Source organism: Actinia tenebrosa, unplaced genomic scaffold (genome assembly GCF_029948245.1).
Source record: "Actinia tenebrosa isolate PJP-AT-01 unplaced genomic scaffold, QUT_ActTen_1.0 PGA_scaffold4__44_contigs__length_22323623, whole genome shotgun sequence".
Lineage (NCBI taxonomy): Eukaryota > Metazoa > Cnidaria > Anthozoa > Actiniaria > Actiniidae > Actinia > Actinia tenebrosa.
In genome coordinates this window covers 22,121,325-22,141,175 of record NW_028292581.1, presented here as the reverse complement: position 1 = coordinate 22,141,175, position 19,851 = coordinate 22,121,325, and the positions used below count along the sequence as shown (strand labels likewise).

The following is a 19,851-nucleotide window of genomic DNA, read 5'->3' as shown; positions in this document are numbered from 1 at the left end:
TTAGCTTCTTAGCTGACTGGAAATTTATGTCCTGGACTTTCGCGTAAGGGACTTCGCTTACGTACGTCGGTAGTAACCACGTGCATTTCACTTGAGTGCATGCTAGCTTACCATTGATTCTTGTCCAAGCTTCAATATAGAATAAAAGACTTGCAACATGACTACAAGTCTCGGAAAGTCCTGCCTTACAGCCTAAGCAGTGTGCTGATATTACAGTACCTTCTTTACTTGTAATAATCCAAACTGGAAGAGGAGGCTCATTCATGCGCTGTGAATGTCTCACCTTCCCGATCACCACAAACTTATCGCAGATGACTTGGCCTTGGACACTAGTGATAAAACCCGAAACCATTTGGTTGTAAGCTTCCATACTTTTGAAGGCTTTGAATTGCTCCTTTGTATAGAAGCTTGTATCCATTACCAGATAACAAAGGAGATCTGTGGCCTCTATCGGCGGTAGACATTCTGGATCTAAGTTGGCGCCGATTAGTGTAGCTGGATCGATCCTTACCACTGATATTTTCTTCAAATAACGAGATTTCACGTGATTTTCTAACTTCTTTGCGTAATCACTTACATTAGGAATATCGTGCTCTTTTGATAATGGTTCTGCGTGACTTTTATCTTCTGTATTTTCAATAAAATCACGCGACATTTATATTCTCCGCTTCAAAACACATGCATCTCTCTGTTATATGACATATGCTAATTAGCTCGTGCGACACCAACATGGCGGACGATAACATTTGATAGGTGTATGACGTCACATGAAAACCAAGAATACCCGGAACACGGTATTAACACGACGCGGACACGGTCACGAAATTCGTCACGTAAGGTCACGGTACTGTCAGACCAATCACATTGCACGAGAAAAAAATCAGCCAATTAAAATTCTAGAAAACATCACGGTCCAGGCACGGCACGCTTACGACACTGGGCTTTTCATAGTCATGCGAACACTGCTCTACAATAATGGCAAAGTGCATACTGCATATAATAGACCTATTACATTACCTGCAAGATGGCCTGTACTCTGATTAAGAGAATGTGACTGAACAGAAGACAATCTCAAGACCAACAGCAACAAAAATACTACAATAAAAGGTAAATACAAATTAAGATAACCAACACAGAACATTCTAGAATTATTTCCTCGTATCTGTAGACACACATGTTTTTATTTGGAGAACTTTAACTAGAATTCAGAACAGTAGAGAAAGCACTCAATTGACTGTCAAAGAAAAACAGCTTTGCTGAAGGAGTTTATATCTGGATAATCTGGAAAAAACATTGCTTTAATATTGTATTACTAGAGTACAAACACTGAAAGCGTGCAACCTATAAAGGTACTAAATTATGCAAATTCTGGCGTTTTCTATCGTTTACTAGTAAATAGTACTATTTATTGCTACATAGTACAAACTATTCAAAGCTTTTAGTGACTGTACTTCAGCCAGCAGTAAACTAAGTTTGAGTAATTTCAAAAGTAAATGTCGACTGAAGAGTTCCATAAAATTTACGGAGATTCTTTCTTTTTGTTATTTTGATGAAGGCCGTATTTGTTTGATATTTTTTATGCTCTTTCCTTGAACCACTTGAAAGAGTAGTCAAAAGGTCACAGGAAAAATGTTTAAAGAGCTGAAACTTCCAGTAACCACGACTCTTAAATGGCTTCCACTCAGCTGAACCAATCACAAAGCGAACAAACACGAACCATCCAATCACGAAGCTTGTATCACGGAAGCCATTTAACAGTTGCGTACTGTATTTTTATTTTAGAAAAAATCAAATTCTGAAAAAATTGTTAAAAAGATGAAGAAAATTTTTAGAGCTTTAAAGGGAGGGGTGGGTAACGTATCGTAATAAACCTCACCCCTCAAATGGTAATAGTTTGTTAATTCGTTTAGGTTTTATTTAGTTTAATATTTCGCAAGATAACATTATTATATATACCAAAACAAAACGGGTTAGTAGTCGGGTTCTTGACATTTCGTTCATACCAGACTGATCCATTGTAGTATATATTACGGGTCAAAGTCCAAATTAATGGTTTCCGACATCTAAAAAATGTCTTTTTGTGCCAATTTTTAGCTTACAAAACAATGCAAAAAGAAGATGATATATAGGAATTGTAGAGAAAGAAAGGAGGAAAATTATGAAGCAAAATTAATAGTTTTTAGTCGAATTTTGAAGAAAAAAGATGAACTCTTCAATGAGGCAGTTTATAGTTGGAATATTTTGAGTTCGTTTGATGCATTACTCACTAATGCCCAATTTTAAGGGTACATTATAAAAGATTCAGACTTCAATGATGCGATTTCTACATTTTGTGGACGTGTAGTCTTGCAAGACTTTGCAATCATTTGACGTCATTTTCCAGACTTTCTGTCAATACTTTTCATAAATAATAACAAAGTTGCAAAACTTAGTCTTCCAATAATAATCTCCTAACATGAAAAAGCACTTCTAAAGAGTTTTATCAGATCTTGATTCATTTATACGAGGTTTGAAATTGCAAAACACGCTACAAGGATTACTTTATGCAAATGTATCATCACATGACCTTCATATATATGCATCAAATACCTGAAGTACTCCGTCATAACAACAAGAGCTCGCCAAAATAAAGTCCCTAAAAAAATTACCCATGCAGAAAGAAAACTCCAAGTATCATGATGTTAAATCGTAACAGAAAAACAAGTTTCCAGGTTTTAATGGTGGCTTTGTTATCTCTTAAAATAAATATGTAGATGGTAGTATAATCGAGAATGGAGCAGATGGTTATCGACAACTCACGAACAGAACCACGAATTACGAAACCTCTTATTCTCCTGATTTACCTCTCCAATCCTTTCTTTTTTTTCCCGACTTTCAGTAAATATAATTCGGTAAAAATATATGACAGACCATAAAAACAAGTAAGAATAGCGCCATCGATACCTAAAGTTCAACGTAGCTTGTCAACAATTGTAGACAATGTTTTGGGGTTTTTTAGTGCTAATTAGCAAAACAAAATTAGCTTCTATGAAATGCTTGATCACTGTCGGTAATATTTTGTGACAATGAAAAGTATTGAGTATTAAGTATTAAAAATGGGTCGTTCACTAAGGACTTTAGGGTCCGAAACGTACTACAAACGGAGAACGACATACAACATCTCATTACTAGTAGCAAAACAATTAAACTTACTACGTTACTGAATGCGAAACATACAATGAAATCAACAATCTGCAGCACGATATGTCACTTTCAGCGATATAAGTATTTTATGCAAAAATAACTTACTGTAAATACAATAAGAATCAGCTGGTAATCTTCGCAGGTATAAAAATCTTCATCCCACGTACCTTGTACGTAAGGGTTTTAAAGAAATTAAGCTGTGCTCGAGTTGCTATGCATTCAATAAATTCATAGTAATCTAGCAAGTATTTAAATGAATACGCACGGTGGATAAGGAGTTTCTCAAAAATACATGAAATAAACCCTTTAAACTCTATAAAAATAGAAACCGATGGGTCCAAAGGGTACAAAGTATTATACGTATCGTAGTACATTCAATGTTATCCCTGTTTACAATGGGTGGATGCCTATCGGAGGGATAAACGATCGCCATATATATTTATGAATTTCTAAATGATGTCAAATGAATCTTGTTGTTTAAAAAGAATTTTCCAGTCATTTTTTTATATCTAATTTATGGCTTTTTCGCCAGCGAACATCGTGTTAAAGCTTGTATCATTCGAAGCACCTCCACTCTATGGACTCGACGTACGCAACTCATTATTCGACAATGAAAAGGAGTATTAAGCTCTCGTAAAAGCTTAGATAAAAGTGAAATATACTGAATCAAGCATATAATTCATTAGATTTGATTCATTCACTGATTTATTTAGCCTAGTGCTCGTATAAAATCTGAAAAGATGTAGACTTACCGTACGTTGAGAACACAGAACGAGTAGATTCGATCTTTAGTATGCAATCCATTCACGACGCAATCAATCAAGAACAGCCAATTCTCTTTACTATTAGAAATACTCCAGCAAATCTAACACTAGACGAAGAATAATATTTCCACTATTATATTTGTTTTGATATAATAATCATGGAATATTAGGGGGATTTGGTGCAGCAAATCCACGACTATCCTGTTCTGGCCTATCTAAACTCCAGCTTTGTGTTTGTAATCAGATATGCAAATGACTCACGTTTTCCAATTCTGCACATGCGCACTTGTGGTCATGAAGAACATCTAAGAATGCAGTTTCAGTTGATCACGTGCGCACGAAATCATAAAGTAGTTCTAATTATTTTATTATAATTGTTTTATATATTGCTTCCAGGATCGTAATATATCTTTCTACTATCAGTTATCAGTAATAATTCAGATATTTCAAACTCGAGATGTGCAGAAAAAACGTGACTGGCACTACTATGCGTGACCTTCAACTACCTTGCTCAAGTAAAGTCCACGGATTCCACCAAATTTTTTTTTGAACCACGATCTATAGTTGAAAGCAAAAAATGAATTTTTGGTTCGATGACACAGTGTTAACAACATCCCTATAAAGTATATCGATCTGTTTTTACCACTGGAATCTTTTTTCAGTTACTTTTCATATCTAAGGCAGAACTTTACTTAAGAAGACATTTCGTGTTTTTCCCTGATGCTTGTTCGTGTCAATGCCGCAGTAAAGACAGATTAATATCTTGACATTCCGTGATAACAGTGGAAAATCAAGGACAGTTTCACGACTCAACAACGTCATATCATTGAACACTTGACAACTAGATGTTGACTTTTAATCATTTCCGTGCGTGCCATTCCATTGCACGGTTCTTGTTTAACCAACTCATGATCAATCTACTCGATCCCTGAGCCTGCTTTCCTACTGATCAGCAACGAGATTTACTGATGATATATTGTCCTGCGGATGCGCATGTCAAGTTGGCTCAATCTTATGCTTTTATTCATTCTCGTACCCAGAGCCCCAGCGGTTGGCTCTCACTGTGCCCGCGTTTCTCCGACACTGACCAGGAAAAGCCCGGTATTGGTTTTTTCATTTGCCAAAATTTTTGGTTTGACTCAATCTCTTTTAGGGGCGAGGTCAAAACTATGGTCCAAAATAGGGACCCGATTTTATGAATTAAGGTGGTGGGTACCGGTACATACCCCCTCCCCCCTCAGAACCCTGTTCAAATGCTCGATACTGGGAGTCTGTAGTGGCAATTTCTATACGCAAATATGCTTTTAAGCATACATGTAGACAGACAGTCCATTCATTTCTGTGATTTGGCTTTTAGTTTTCGAGGGGACAAAATCCAAGATTTCCCTTCTAGAGGTGGTGGGTACCGGGTAACACCACCCCTCCCCCCTAAATCGGGTACCGTGAGATGACAATTGCTTTGCCCTCATTCCTTGTCCCCTTGATCGTGAGGAACGCAGGTTCTCGGAACGAGACTGTCGTTTCCTAGCAGACCAAAATGTCTTGAGGTCCGCTGCGCAATGCATTGTGGACCTCAAGATTTTATATTTTCGACGCAATAGTAAGTGATTAGTTGGTTCTGTCTCCCCAGTGCTTCTCGGTCATAATTTCTCTCGGCCCCATTTCGGGCCGAAAACGTACTGAAGCGAGAGGACCCCTGACACCCCAGGGAGGGTACGGTTGGGTATGATGACTATTCATAATATTCTATAAGTGGTAATTGCTTGACTGCACTCATAATCAAATAATCAAATACCAATAATATTCTAGTGCCTGTTAATTACGACAATCAAACTTTTATTAGACTATTATTAATCTATTAATAATTTAAAGCTTCATTAATTCAAACATGCAGTGCTTGTCAAGTTCACTCTAAGAGAAAGAGATTTATATTCTATATGGCGCGGCATATATGCAATTAAGCAAGTCTCGATGTATGATAGATGGAGTTGATAAGCGCTCGTTATCATACGAAGACCAGTCTCGTAATAAAACAATTACATGTTTCAGTGACAACAACGTATTTCAACTCCACTGAGGTAAGTACAGGAAAGGCTAGTGTAGACCGTACAACTCAGTACTAAGTATTCAAACCTACACTCGTTTTATATCGAATTATTAGTGATTTTAGTTAATTAGCCTTTGGTAGCTTAAGTACAAATAAGACAGTGCAGATGGCATTAGAAAATATACCCGAAACAGCATGGAATATAACTGAAAACAATGAGCAATCCTAGCAAGAAGGTAGAGACAGCTATTGATACTAGCATCAAAAGATCTAGCAAAATACCTAGAAAAGTAGTTCGCCATGGCTTACTCAGCTTAGAGAACTACTTTCAGGAGAATGAATCAACCAAATCCGTCCTCTTCGATAACAAACTCATGCTGTCTTACCAAAAAATACGCTTGGTTGGGGAACTCTTTATCATTGCCAATTAGAATTACAGTGAAATAGCTATATCAGAAGTCTCGGTAGAATGGAAGACAACCAACACTCAAACGAATGGATTTTTCAGTTCATTTCTGCTGTGCACCAAATCCTCGTTGCTAAACGGTCTCAGTTCTTTAATGTCGCCATGAAGAACAGACAAGCTTGATTTGAAATGGTTGGGCTTTATCAAGGCTATCATTATTCTATATCTGCTATGCCTGCTTGAACACGAACTGAAAACCGCAACACGGTGCATCTATTCATGTTCTACTTTAGTTTAGTAGCTCTCCTCAGCATGCAGGCATTATGACTTTTATCAGAGAAAAATCAAATTTCCCAGCTTTTATCATCAAACTTTTGCTTGAATGGATTAAAGTTTAATGATATACTAATGTTTTTTACGACTATTTTTCATGTCGCCTTAAAATATTGTCGGCCAGGATTTTTGAGGACTTGGTATGCAACATGCGCGCGCAACAAAATCATCACGAGCCTTGTTTCATTTTTTTAGGTACTCTAGTTCGTTAGTTATAGAAAAAAATATAGTTCGTAAATGGCTATTTCATAAAAACTATATTGAAATAACGAACACTTTGAATCACTTTCAAAGCATTAGGTTAGAACAATTGAGAAAATTAAAACTTGGGAAACTTCATGGCAACCACAGTAGTATTTTGTAATTTTAACAGTATGCCCTATGGATATATTGCCCCTGTAATGATTATTAGAGATATAACAATACTATATGACCATGGACACGAAAGGTTATCAAATTATTCAGAACGAGCATATTGGTATTTTGTCGCTAAATGGTTTTCCTCTGAGAGCAACGGAAACGTACCAACCTTGAATTGGCTTCCGAATCCAAGCACTCTGATTGGATAACGTGGTTTCTCTTCTTCTTGTTTGGTTAAACTTAGGAGTGGAAGCCATTACATAGTCAGATTCGTATACGTATCTTTCAATGAGGAAAAATTGTAACTTTTCCTTTGACAACCGTATCAATTTTAATGCCTATTACCTAGTCTTATGTGCCAGAATACTTATAAAGAATACAATCAAATGAAATTGATAAAAAAATTTAATTTATAGTTTTATATTTTTAAAGAAAAAAATACGTAAAACAATTAAAGACACGATTTCTTTAAATATAGAATGATAAACGTTAAGCATGTTTCATATTTTCAAAATAAAAAATAAATTATAAACTTTTTCTCTGCTACGAGCGCGTTTGCTTTAGGTGAGGTTAATTACAGAGGAAAAAGAGTGACTGATTGAATTCTTTAATGAGTTCGAAAGCTATTTTTGATGTGGGCTTTATTCATTCACAGTAGTACAGCCTTGTTTCATTGATGCGAACAAAAATTAGCATATCAGCTGTCCCTTAGCGAATAGCAGACTTTCATAGGATTTTAAAAATTGAATATTTAGTAACTCGCTGTCTTTCCTTTGAAGGTTGTTCAAAGACTAAGACGTGTAGATTATAAAATCGCAGCCAGGAATATAAAAGGTCTAGAAAGACAAAGACGGGAAAAATGGCGAAATGGTATTTTGCTGCCGCCATTGTTGTAGGAGGAATTGCCGTGGCTTTGTTTTTGCTTTACAACGTAAGAGAACTTGATGATTTATCAAGGCAGAAAACCGATCAAGAAACAGGAAAAAAGCCTGTCATTGATCCACCACAAGAAAGACCACAAGATCGCCAAGAATCACCAGACACTAAAGATGGGAAGAGAGCCTTAAAAGATGAAAAACTTCGCGATAAACAAACCTCAAAACAAGACTCAAAAGCCGATAAAAAGGACAATGAAGAGCCTGAAATACCTAAAGGGCATTTAAAATACTTAGGTGAACACGGGTCTCCTATTATTACCGGTGAGATTGAAGAGGTTGACTTCGTCCCCAATGGGAAAGATTTTTATACCCATTTCGCTAGAAAAAGAAAGCCTTTGATTATGAGGGGTGCTATCAGTCATTGGCCAGCTGTCAAGCACTGGGCGAACGAAACTTACCTTCGAGAGAATTACGGAGATGTTATATTTGATGTTCAATTAACAAAAAAATACGAGACCATTTTACCGATTAAAAAGACGATGACTTTGAACGAATACCTCGACATCTATAAAAAAGAAAACGTGTATTTAGATTGTCCATTCCCTCAAAGTAAAATGACAAGGGACATTCTTGTTCCATACTGTCTTCAGTGCAATGAAATTAGTGAGGGTATATCAAGCACTCATTTACTGTTTAGCAATGGAAATACCAGCTCTAGTCTACACTACGATGGCTACGAGAATCTTTTAAGTGTGATATCAGGTACAAAAGAAATCCTGGTAGCGAACTATTCTTATGCTGATTCTTTCTATAATCGCAACTACACCACAGTGAATATCGAAGCACCCATCGACCCTGAGGCTGTTGATCTCATCAAATACCCTAAACTAGCAGAAGTTCCCTTTCATAAGGTTAGTAACCATCATTCTTTAATATATTTATTCAGATATTTTGATGTTTACTGAAAAATTCTTGCGATATTTTCATAAAAGAAAAGGGATTATCTGTGTGAGCAATATTATGAATAGTTATTTGATATATACATATTCAAACAAGACCTTTTTATCATTATTATTATTATTTTTTCATTTGGAAAATTAACGGAATAATAAATGTCTTTGATACCTTAATTTGGTGACAAAAATTTTCCTACCCTCCCCTACAAAGTCGTCCTTTAGTTTAGTTCTCAGTATCTGTCTTTCTTCATAAGTAACGCCTGCTGTTAACTGCCGCGACCTGTTGATCAGACAACAAATGTCGATTATTCCGAAGGACATTTCTCAGTATATTGAACTTGAAAGTCATTAATTCCTCACGAAATATCTATCTTTAAAATGAAATGAGTATTCTTTTAACAAAAACTTGTAAATTTTGGTAATTTCTACTCCGTTGACGGTTAAATTAGTAGTGATTGAGAGGTCAACTTTTTCTCCTTTTTATTGTGTCTTGATGGCAAAGTCAGCTTATTTTACCATAGCTATAACTGTAGCTGGTTTAGCTTTGATTGCATACTTCTTGCTAAACGATAACCTTATAAGCAACTTCACTAGAAAAGATAATAAGAGTAAAGAAGACAAAGTCTTGCGAAGTAAATCCGAGAGTTCACGAGATGACACACAACAAGAACAAGGTCGGGGCCAGTCAACTGCAGATAACTCAAAAAGTAATTACGAACCCATTGAAGATAGTACGCCACAGAGAGAAGTTCATTCAGCTGAAACAACACCAAAAAAGCCTCCGACAGGACACTTGAAAAAGCTGGGAGAGCATGGAGCTCCAATAATTGAGGATTTTGTGGAAGAGTTAGATTATGTTTTGAATGGAAAAGACTTTTATCAACATTTTATAAGGAAACGCACCCCTGTGGTCTTTAGAGGAGGAGCAAAAAAATGGCCAGCCTATCTTCATTGGTCCAACCAGACGTACCTTAAAATGAAATATGGCGATGAACAACATGATGTCGAATTTACAAAAAAATACGAAAACATGCCTCCTGTTAAAAAAACTATGTCTTTGTCAGAATTCTTTGAAATATATAAAAAAGAGGAAGTATACCTAGACTCACCTATTCCACATTCAGCAATGACACAAGATATTGTTGTCCCACCTTGTCTTCAATGTCAAGAATTATTGCCAGGTATCCAAAGCATTCATTTACTGTACAGCAGTGGTGGAACCAGTTCAAGTTTACACCAAGATGGATATGAAAATCTTTTAACAGTTTTCTCAGGCAAGAAGGAAGTTCTTCTTGTTCATTATGAGAACTCTGAATATCTTGTTCGTAATCTTTCGAAACAGAAGGATAGATTTTATACTGGATTAGCAGCTTTGGATCCTGAAGCTGTTGATTTACTTGCCTTTCCTCAACTTGCAAACATGACATTCTACAAGGTATATCACAGTGGTCTATTTAAGTTATATCAAAGAATACTATGTTTAATAATGAGTAATTTATGGGTGATAATGGGTCTTTAATTCCTTTTAGGGAAGCACGGGTGGCATAGCGGTGTGAGCGCTCGTCTCTTATCAATGCGACCCGAGTTCAAGTCCCGCCAGGTTTGGTGTTGTATATGATTAGAGTTGTTTGTTGGTAATTCTCTCCTGTGCTTTGAGGGTTTTCTGGGTTCTCCGGTTTTCCTTACACTGCAAAAATCAACTCCTAAATTCCAATTCGATCATGGAATGAGGGACACAGGTTTATTAGCCACTGGCTATTAAGTGCTACCCTTGTGAAAAAAGGAGGTTATAACGTAGAAAAACCAAGAGCTATGCATTCTTATACAAAAATGATTTTTATTTCAGGTTACAATCCACGCTGGAGACATTCTTTACATCCCTCAGACTTGGTGGCATCATGTCAGATCTTTCGAGTCACCCAACATTGCCATCTCCCTTTGGTTTGGCATTTTTAAGAGTGACCCCAACCAAGAAACCAATGCAGAAGAAATAGAGGTGGTGCAAAAACAATGTTTGCATTTTTTTTTTTTTTTTTTTTTTTTTGCATTTTAAAGCTATATGTATGCTTTTCTATATACAGTCAATGTCATTAAGGTTGTCCACCGAAAAAAGACATTTACACATTTACACATTTAGACATTTAGACTAAAAAAATATCACGTTTCCTTGAATGTTCTGGCATAAAGCAAATGCTGAAATACAATTCTCCATCTTAAATGCTCACTAAATGGTCGGGGCATTCTGGATTTTTGATTCACGAGTTGAATTTTACATTTAAAGTTCAGGCTCACTTTAGTCTAAATGTCTAAATGTGTAAATTTGTAAACGTGTAAATGTCTTTTTTTGGTGGATAACATTAATTATATTGACTGTATGTATGCTTGTATTTTCCAAGCACTTAGACTTTATCACAGTTTTTTTTATCTCAAGCCATGTGTTATTCCCTTGAGTATCACTTCTTTCTTTACTAGGAATGCTTTTCAGTTTTTCCATTTCAGGCCATGTGTCATTTTCTTGAGTATTATTCCCTTTTTTATAAACTCTTTTAGAGTGAAACAATGGACCCTGTGAAATTCATTGAACAATATGGAGAATGCGTAAATAAAGCTCCTGAAACAATTGATTGTGTCTCTCAAAACCGTCCAATATCTGAGGTATTTTGGCCAAAGGAGAATGGCGATGTAGAACTGCCAAAGATCCCTGACCCAGAGAGCTGGACTGTTACATTGAATAGTGGATATAAGAGTGAGTAGTATTCACTAGAAAATTCGACAAACTGTCCTCCTTACTTTCAAAAACCTTAATATTTTAGGATTTTAAGATTGACCCCTGAAACAACCTCTGGGCTGATCTAAGTTGTACAAAAATACTTGCCTAATATAAATTTTCTTGTCGTTATCTTCTGTAGTGCCAATCAAAGGTTTTGGTACGGCTGGCCTCTTGAAGGAAAGTGAAGCTGCTACTTTGGTGGCTCTCAACACTGGTTACAGGTATGGATGGATGGGTGGATGGATGGAGAGGGGGTGGGAGGGAGGGAGGTAGGATACGTTTGATGGATGGACATAAATGAATTATAATATTATCGCCCAGGTTGATAGATACAGCTCAAGTGGATGGCTATAACGAGACTGCTGTTGGTTGTGCTCTAAAAGCAAGTGGTATCCCAAGAGAGGAAGTTTTCCTGGTATCTAAGGTGGTTCCAAGAAACATGGGATATGAAGATACCATCGCATCTGTTGACCAAACGCTGGAAAAGCTACAGGTAACAAAATTATTTCCTTAAAATTAAAGCACGGGTGGTGTGTGTGGTGATTTTGAACGGCTGTTTTTTCTCGTGCAGTGTGATCGATCGTGTTTGTGCCGTGACCTTGGTGGTGATCGTGTTCGTGCCATGTTCGTGCCATGTTCGTGCCGTGTTCGTGCCGTGTTCGTGCCGTGTTCGTGCTGTGTTCGTGCCTTGTTCGTGCCGTGTTCGTACCGTGTTCGTGCTGTGTTTGTGCCGTGTTTCGGGTATTTGTTTGAATAGAGATTAAATTCTCGTGCAATGTGATTGGCGTGGCTGCTGCGCGCTCTATAGCTTCGTCCACACCTGTGTTGAATCAAATCTCCTTCTGTTGCTTCTCCTTCAGACTTCATACGTAGACTTGATGTTAATACACGCTCCCGATTGTGAGAAGGAAGACGATGGTCCATTTTCATGTCCTGAAGGATATCCACGAGGCACATGGAGAGACTGCTGGAAGGGTCTAGAGGAATTGGTTAAGAAAGGTAAGGAATGAGCTTTGGTCAGTACCCATGAATGTTTACTATCGTCGTATTGATGATCCATTTGTATCCTTTTGGGAATCAGCATCATTCTTGGTTTTGGGTTATATTTTATTGATGATTAATCGTGTATCATTATCATAGTCATTATCATCATGAGTTATTATTTATTATTATTTAGTAATCATTCAGCATCACTATCATGATCATCATGATCATTATCACCATCACCACTATCATCATCATTAACATCATCATCATCACCATCATAATCTCACCATCATCACCATCACCATCATCACCGTCACCGCCGTCATCATCACCATCATCATCATCACCATCATCACCATCATCTTTATCATCACCATCATCATCATCAGCATCATCACAATCACCTTCATCACCAACATCATCGCCATCATCATCATCATCACCATCATCACCATCATCATCATCATCATCATCATCACCATCATCACCGTCATCACCATCATCATCATCACCATCATCATCGTCACCGCCAACATCATATATCATCAACATTATCATCACTCTTTCATTATCTTCATGTACCATCGCCATCATGCATCATCATCATCATGTATCATCGTCATAAATCATCATCATTATCATGTATCATTATCTGCATCAATATATCATCAGCATCATAACACTGTTCTTTATTCTTCTGCTAGGTAAAGTACGTAGTATCGGAGTGTCTAACTTTTATGTTAAAGATCTAAAAGAACTAATGGAGATAGCAACCATACCACCAGCCGTTGTCCAGAACTTCTTCACTCCATTCTACCACGACAAACAAACCAGGAAATATTGCCAGGAAAACAACATCAAGTACATGGGATTCAGGTCTGTCACTACTGACTAATCTAGAATATGAAATGTAGAAGGGAGGGAGGGAGGAAGGCAGGAAGGCAGGAAGGGAGGGAGAGATGAAGGCAGGGAGGGAGGGAGGGAGGAAGGGAAGAAGTGGAGGCAGGAGCTGAAGAAGGATGGAGGAAGGAAGAGAAGGAAAGTTGGAGAGAGGGCGGGAAGAAAGAAAATCAATCAAAATCACGAAATTTTACTTATTTAGTAAAACCCGCTAGCTTTGCATCGAAATGTGTCGGTTTAACGTACAGAACTCGTGCATAGAATTATGCGAATACATTAAATGTGGTCATACTTTTAATTGTTGTGCTGTAATAGGAGGGTCATGAATTTCTTACTGAGTGAAAGGGGGAGGGCTACAATCATTTTTTAAAGTTTATTACGAATTACCCAACCCCCCCCCCCTCCCTCCCCCTCCCAATAAAAAACGCAACTTCCCTTACTTTGCGGACACACCAACCAGGACCATTTGAATAAAACTGACCTATCAGATAACAGTAAACTAGACAGAGATTGAACTGATAACAGTGTTAGCCAATCAGATTATCGCGTTCTCACGTTCTCATTGTATCGATATGCTATCTGATTGGCTGGTCAAAAATATTGAACTAGATGTCGCAATATGATTGGTTAATAATACTAGTTTATCAAAGTAGTCCCGGTTGGAGTATACGCACAGTAAAACTTTATTCTGGCGTTATTTTGCAGTACCCTTGGAAATATGTACGTACGTGAAGGCTTTGATGTAAACCCTGTGTTAACAGACGAAGGGATCAAACATATCGCGCAGTCCTATGATGCCTCGCCTGCTCAGGTCGTCTTGAAGTGGGCCCTGGAGAGTGACGTCATCGTTATACCTCAGTCAAGAAACCCAAACCACATTGAAACAAACTTTCATCTCCATCAAATCTTTCTCAGTGATAAGGACAAGGAATATTTTGAGAAACTTGATGGCAAGTTTGAGGAAGAGCAAGGTACGAGATAAGATATCCTTTCGCTGCTTCCCTCTGTGTTTATACTGGCGTGCGACAGAAATGGCGAGTAACGCAAATGAATTCTCTGCAAGTAAAACAAGTTGACTTCTCGCGGCTTCGTCGGTCGCTCCCTGCGCTTAACAAATTCTCCCTTCTCTCGAATAAAATACTCTTACGGGAGACAAGAGAGGACGACTTGGGGCAAGTCTAAGATAACGTCAGCGATGCTCGTCATCTTTGCTCGCATTGTTATCAGAGGCGTCGGAGACGGGGAAGGCTAGGGGGCTATATCCCCACATCTTTCTACCCTAAACTTGGACATTTTCTTGCACGTTTTATATCACTTATATATAATCTGAATTGTAGCCCTCCAGTTAAAAAAAACGCTCAGACGTCCCTGGTTATTAATGGTTATATGTGTTTATTAGAATCAGAAGTACAAGAAGAAACCACAGAAAAACAAGAACCTGAACTCAAAAAGCCCGTTCGTAACAAAGACATCATTGATAAACTGGATCTGAGAAAAAAGGTTTGTTACCTGCTTTTTTAGTTTTGGTCTAGTTTGTTTGTGAGTGTCGTTTTATCTTTCTTTCGTACGTTCTCAAAGGGTCCTGAAACTCTTCAAACCTTAATTTAGTTAAATCTGTATTTAAGTCCAAATAATCCCTCATAATCCTTACTCCCCCAAGTAATAATTCCTTACTAAGAGCGGCTCTCGACTCGATATAATATTAAATGAATGAAAATATAAATAATATATTAAATCTTTTTATTTAACTGACTAGTCGTTCTAGCGCGTTCATTCAAATTGGGGACACTTTTTTTCTTCACTCACACATAAGTGGGTACCAAATATATTTTCTCGCTGTTAGTTTGGTTGTAAAAACCTTTGGATTCATCCTATTTGATAGTTTTTTGATCGGGCGCTACTTTTAAAATTCCACTCTTATAGATAGAACATGATAAGCCGTATCTAGTATCTAATAATTGTCCTATTTCACTATGACGTCACTGCTTGTTTATGTAGGGGCTGGAATCGCCAAATCCAAAGAAAATTCAACAAAATTTGCTCCTAGCGAAACAGTTTAATCTAAATTGGCCTGGTTTTCAGATATAATATGTGTTAATATGTACTAAAAAATATTCTGAGCGTTTGCTGGCTATTCTACTTCTCTTCGTGAATTGATACAGGTTTCAGAACAATTTTCGGTGAGTTGGCGTTGATTTGACCCCCGACGACGACCATGATCCTTTGCGTTTAAACAATAGATTGTTTTGATGTGACGTCATAGTGAAATAGGGCAATTAGTATTTAATATCACATAATAGATACTAATGGTATTGCACTGTGCTCAGGTGAATCCCGAAGACGCAACCATTTACGTCAGTTCTGACGACCAATACATTTATGCTTTGGATGCGAAGACAGGAGAATTGATGTGGAAATATGGCACCGCTGAAGATGGTGGATCGCGCTGCGCCTTCAGTCCTGACGAGTCAGTGGTGTACTGTGGTACAGATGATCATTATATCCGTGCATTTGATCGATTAGACGGGACTTTGTTATGGAAGTTTAAGACAGAGGGCGCTGTTGTATCTTCTACCGGTGTTGGTACTGATGGTACGCTGTATGTGGGGAGTCTGGATGGTGATATGTATGCAGTCAATAAAGACGGGTCTTTGAAATGGAAAAAACACTTGGGCGATCAGGTTAGTCAGTATGGGCCATATTTTGGCTGGAATATTTTTATCTTAAGGTGACTGCCTACTTTTGGAAATTGATTTAAGCTTTTTTTAAAACTACGATTTTCCGAATTGAAATTTAATGCTGATTCCAAATCTGGAAAGAAAAATAGGGTGTCCCGAGCTCGTTTTCGAGATAATCAGCATTTAATGGAAGCCTTCGCACGAGCTTTTGGAGTAAAAAGTGCGCCACCGGAAGTGATTAGAAAAAAATTAAGATTAATAAGATAATAGTTATTTGCAGACTATATGATTGTACGAATGAAGGCTAGTCAATCATTCTACAATAATACATGGATATTTTCGACGAAAAGACAAAGAGATACATTGATTTGTCATATTTTGTAGTTTCGGTGCTCTTAAAAAATCTCATAAAGTCGAACAAAAAACCCTACAAAAATCTATTTTTTCACGTGTTCCTGATTTAAGCTTTTCCTAAAATGTTGATATAACCTAGATTTTTAGGGGATTTTTCGAATGAGCTATCAAAAAATATAGAGTCCCGTGAAAAACTTGAGGGTTTTGCCCTGTTGAAGCTCAAACGCGTATGGTTCTTCAATAAGATCATTGTAGATTTTTCAGCGGTTTTTGAGCACGCGCACATCGTGGGCTCAAATCGAACGTTCAAAAGTAGGCAGCCACCTTAAGCGCATGCGTGGAAGCCAATCACTCTTCTGCCCCCCGCCCCACCTTTAAACGGGAGAGGGTTCCTCCCAATGAGGCAAACAAGGACTACCAGTCATTTCTTTGCATTTCTTCTCTGTCATGCACGTTCTTCCAGCTTGTTTTAAGGCCTTAAAAACATAGTAACTTTCTTGTTTTCATTCCATTGCGTCTAATTGCTTGTCATTTTAGTTTATTTTCTCATTATATTTTCCGTTTTTGTGAAAGAAAATTAATTTAAAATGTATTTTACAGAAGTAGTTTGTAATATCTTTTTGCTTCTTTGCCAAGATCTGGTCTTCGCCAGCTCTAAAAGATGGTGGCCGCGTCGTCTTTGTCGGCTCTATGACGGATACAACGTCTAACATCTTCGCTTTAAAAGGAGAAACAGGCGAATCCGTATGGGATCTAAAAACTCAAGGACCAGTATTCTCCTCTCCAGCTCTCAACGAAGACGAAAGTGTCATGTTTGTCTGCTCTTTTGATGCCAATTGCTACGCATTTGACTCGGAAACTGGGAAGATAGCGTGGGTTTTTGAAGGAGATGGATCCTTTCAATCTTCTCCTGTCCTTAGTAAAAGTACCCAAACGATGTATGTTGCTTCTACTGAAGGGAATGTCTTTGCAGTGAGCACGAAAAATGGAAAACGTGTGTGGAAATATCAATGTGAGTGAAACCAGTTGTTTTCTAGCACTTTCTACAATTATTTTTGCAAACTTTAAAGAATTCTTCAGGGTAAACTTGCGTGTAAAAAGAGTCTTCGTTTTGTACTATCTATCTATTTATTTTTTTGCCATTTATTTTCTTTCCTTCCTCTTTATATCTTATTATAAGTGAAATTTATCAGTAAGCTGCAACAGAGTTTCCTTTTTCTTTTCAAAAACAACCCTTTATTTTAGCGGGAATTTGAAGATATTGCAACCAAAATGTCGACCAAATCATCATATTACCTGTTATCATAGAAAAATAGGTATACCAGAAAGACGAAGTTTGTTCTTTATTTACTTCGTGAAACCGGAAGTTAGTTGAACCGATGTAATTAACATTTCTATAGACATCAATAAATCGTACGATCGTTTTAACCACGCAGGGTGGTGGCATACAGCCGTGATCGTCTAGAGGTTAGGACATTGCGTTGTGGCCGCAATAACCCAGGTTCGAATCCTGGTCACGGCAAAATTTTTTTCTTTTGCTAGTTTTTTTTATTAACACTAGTTTCTCAATTTTACAACTTATTTTAGCCAAAAAAATTTTTTTCGGGCCTTTTCGAGAAATTGGTCTTCTAAATTGTTTGCATAAAGTTATCGATAATGTATTCATAGTTTTGTATCTGAGCTTTTTTACCATTTTCTACTTTGGAAACGTTACCAAATACTTGCAAGTTAAAATCTAATGGTAGTTAAAGATATTTTTAAAGCTAAAACCGCTTTTTTATTATTTTTTAATGAAAAAAAAAAATTGGCGATTTTCTTCTACGTTCCCTATCAACCACAGGAAGCCCAATCAAAAGCCCAATCGAAAACTTTTATGAAGGAAGTTATTATTTATGCATGAAATTTCAAATCTATATATTTTCTCTTTTTAATTACTAAGAATTTTAACGTTAAACTTTGAGTTTTTGAAAGAAATTCTTTTTACAGTGAAAATTGATGCAAAAAAAATATTTTTTTCGCAGCCAAGGGTGAATACTTCTCGTCTCCATTCCCTGCTCCAAACGGCTTGGTGTACATCGGCTCTGGTATCGGTGAAATCTTAGCATTAAACCAATCTAACGGTCAACTTGTATGGAGGTACAAGACAGAGATGAGCCACCCAATATACTCCACTCCAAAGATGTCAAAAGATGGCGTCCTTTACGTGGGAGGAATTGACGGGTATATTTATGCTTTCCGCTCTGAAGATGGCCAAGTTGTATGGAAATTCAAAACTAATGGGCCTCTTGCTGGCACTGTTCGTATCACCGAAAAGCACAATATGCCTACATCCTAAACAACTGTCTTCTCGTGGGAACTCACCTTTATTTACGACCACTAGGTATTCGACCACATTTCCAGCTTCGACCAAGATAGAGAGAAGTATCCATATAACTACTAAGGTTACTGTCATGTATGAATACATCATTGTGATTGGATAGTTTGTATCTTTACTCTCTCTGATTGGTCAAAGAAAGGATACGCGTACTTTTTGTTTTTGTTGTTTTTTGCTTTCGTTTTTAGGTTTTGCTTTGTTTCTTTCTTTTCTTTTTTTTGTTTTTGTTTTTGTTTTTGTTTTTGTTTTTTTTTGTTTTTGTTTTTGTTTTTTTGTTTTTTTTGCTTTGTTATGTACTTGTCCGGCTTTCTCTTTCTTTTCTTTTCTCTTTCTTTTCTTTTCTCTTTCTTTTCTTTTCTTTTATTTGCACTTCTGATCAAAGTCAGTCAAACTCAGTTAAGGTGGTCGATAATTCAGGTGTAAAACCAAAATAAAAAGATTGTAACATTAATTAATACAAAAGATAGATAAATCATAATTAAAATAGACTTACATAAAAATAATTGAATCATTCTAAAATATGCTTACCGTACCTTATAGCATAACTTAAAACCACCCTATATTCAAACTTTACTTTGACTGTGAAATTCTTTGTTTTGTGACCCTTCTTTTTTCAAATATCATTTGGATAATTTTTGTACCATCAGCCATGTAAGGGAAGGAACTTGACTGCGAATATTAAACCACCTAACCTAGGTTCAGAGGCTTTCTCGATCCACTTCTTCTCGGTCGTATGTCTTGATGACATTCTCGTACCCAGAGCCTAAACATAACGAAAATCTTGGCTAATGAGTAGGATTTGGGAACGAGAATGTTGCAATAACAAAAACTACGACCGGGAGGAACTGGAGCGAAAGTGCC

General features: G+C 37.1%; 2 protein-coding genes and 1 non-coding gene across 6 annotated transcripts in view; 2 read left to right on the top strand and 1 right to left on the bottom strand.

Annotated features, from left to right (window-relative positions):
- LOC116298452 (dorsal-ventral patterning tolloid-like protein 1) overlaps positions 1 to 4,189 on the bottom strand; it is a 16,376-nt gene extending 12,187 nt beyond the window's left edge. For 2 of the 3 annotated variants that reach the window (XM_031706930.2, XM_031706931.2), the window contains exons 1-2: positions 3,936 to 4,188; positions 1,018 to 1,095 (exon numbers count right to left, since the gene is read on the bottom strand). In XM_031706930.2, the coding sequence (XP_031562790.2) occupies positions 1,018 to 1,095; positions 3,936 to 3,987 (130 nt within the window). In that variant the 5' untranslated portion in view covers positions 3,988 to 4,188. Of the gene's footprint in view, positions 1 to 1,017; positions 1,096 to 3,935 lie in introns of all 3 variants that reach the window. The other variant, XM_031706932.2, reaches the window with a different exon arrangement.
- A 1,689-nt stretch (positions 4,190 to 5,878) lies between these two features.
- Positions 5,879 to 19,202, top strand: LOC116298460 (uncharacterized). Of its 2 annotated transcripts, XM_031706947.2 has the most exons (13): positions 5,879 to 6,025; positions 7,873 to 8,882; positions 10,774 to 10,923; positions 11,478 to 11,673; positions 11,837 to 11,918; positions 12,019 to 12,190; positions 12,558 to 12,696; positions 13,389 to 13,560; positions 14,290 to 14,555; positions 14,984 to 15,084; positions 15,912 to 16,265; positions 17,253 to 17,628; positions 18,638 to 19,202. In XM_031706947.2, exons 2-13 carry the CDS (start codon positions 7,953 to 7,955, stop codon positions 18,949 to 18,951), a joined length of 3,252 nt encoding a protein of 1,083 aa, XP_031562807.1. In that variant the 5' UTR covers positions 5,879 to 6,025; positions 7,873 to 7,952; the 3' UTR covers positions 18,952 to 19,202. The 2 variants fall into 2 exon arrangements, with proteins under 2 accessions (XP_031562807.1, XP_031562806.1); XM_031706946.2 differs by lacking the exons at positions 5,879 to 6,025; positions 7,873 to 8,882 and adding an exon at positions 9,213 to 10,362.
- Trnah-gug (transfer RNA histidin (anticodon GUG)) lies at positions 18,067 to 18,138 on the top strand. Its single transcript has one exon. It is a non-coding gene; the product is annotated as a tRNA-His (tRNA).
- Positions 19,203 to 19,851: the final 649 nt, after the last annotated feature.

Coding starts and splice junctions, on each gene's coding strand:
- LOC116298460 (XM_031706946.2), top strand. CDS start 9,421: ATGGCAAAGTCAGCTTATTTTACCATAGCTATAACTGTAGCTGGTTTA. Junction 10,363..10,773: donor CAAACATGACATTCTACAAG/GTATATCACAGT, acceptor TTTTTATTTCAG/GTTACAATCCACGCTGGAGA. Junction 17,629..18,637: donor ACGTGTGTGGAAATATCAAT/GTGAGTGAAACC, acceptor TTTTTTTCGCAG/CCAAGGGTGAATACTTCTCG.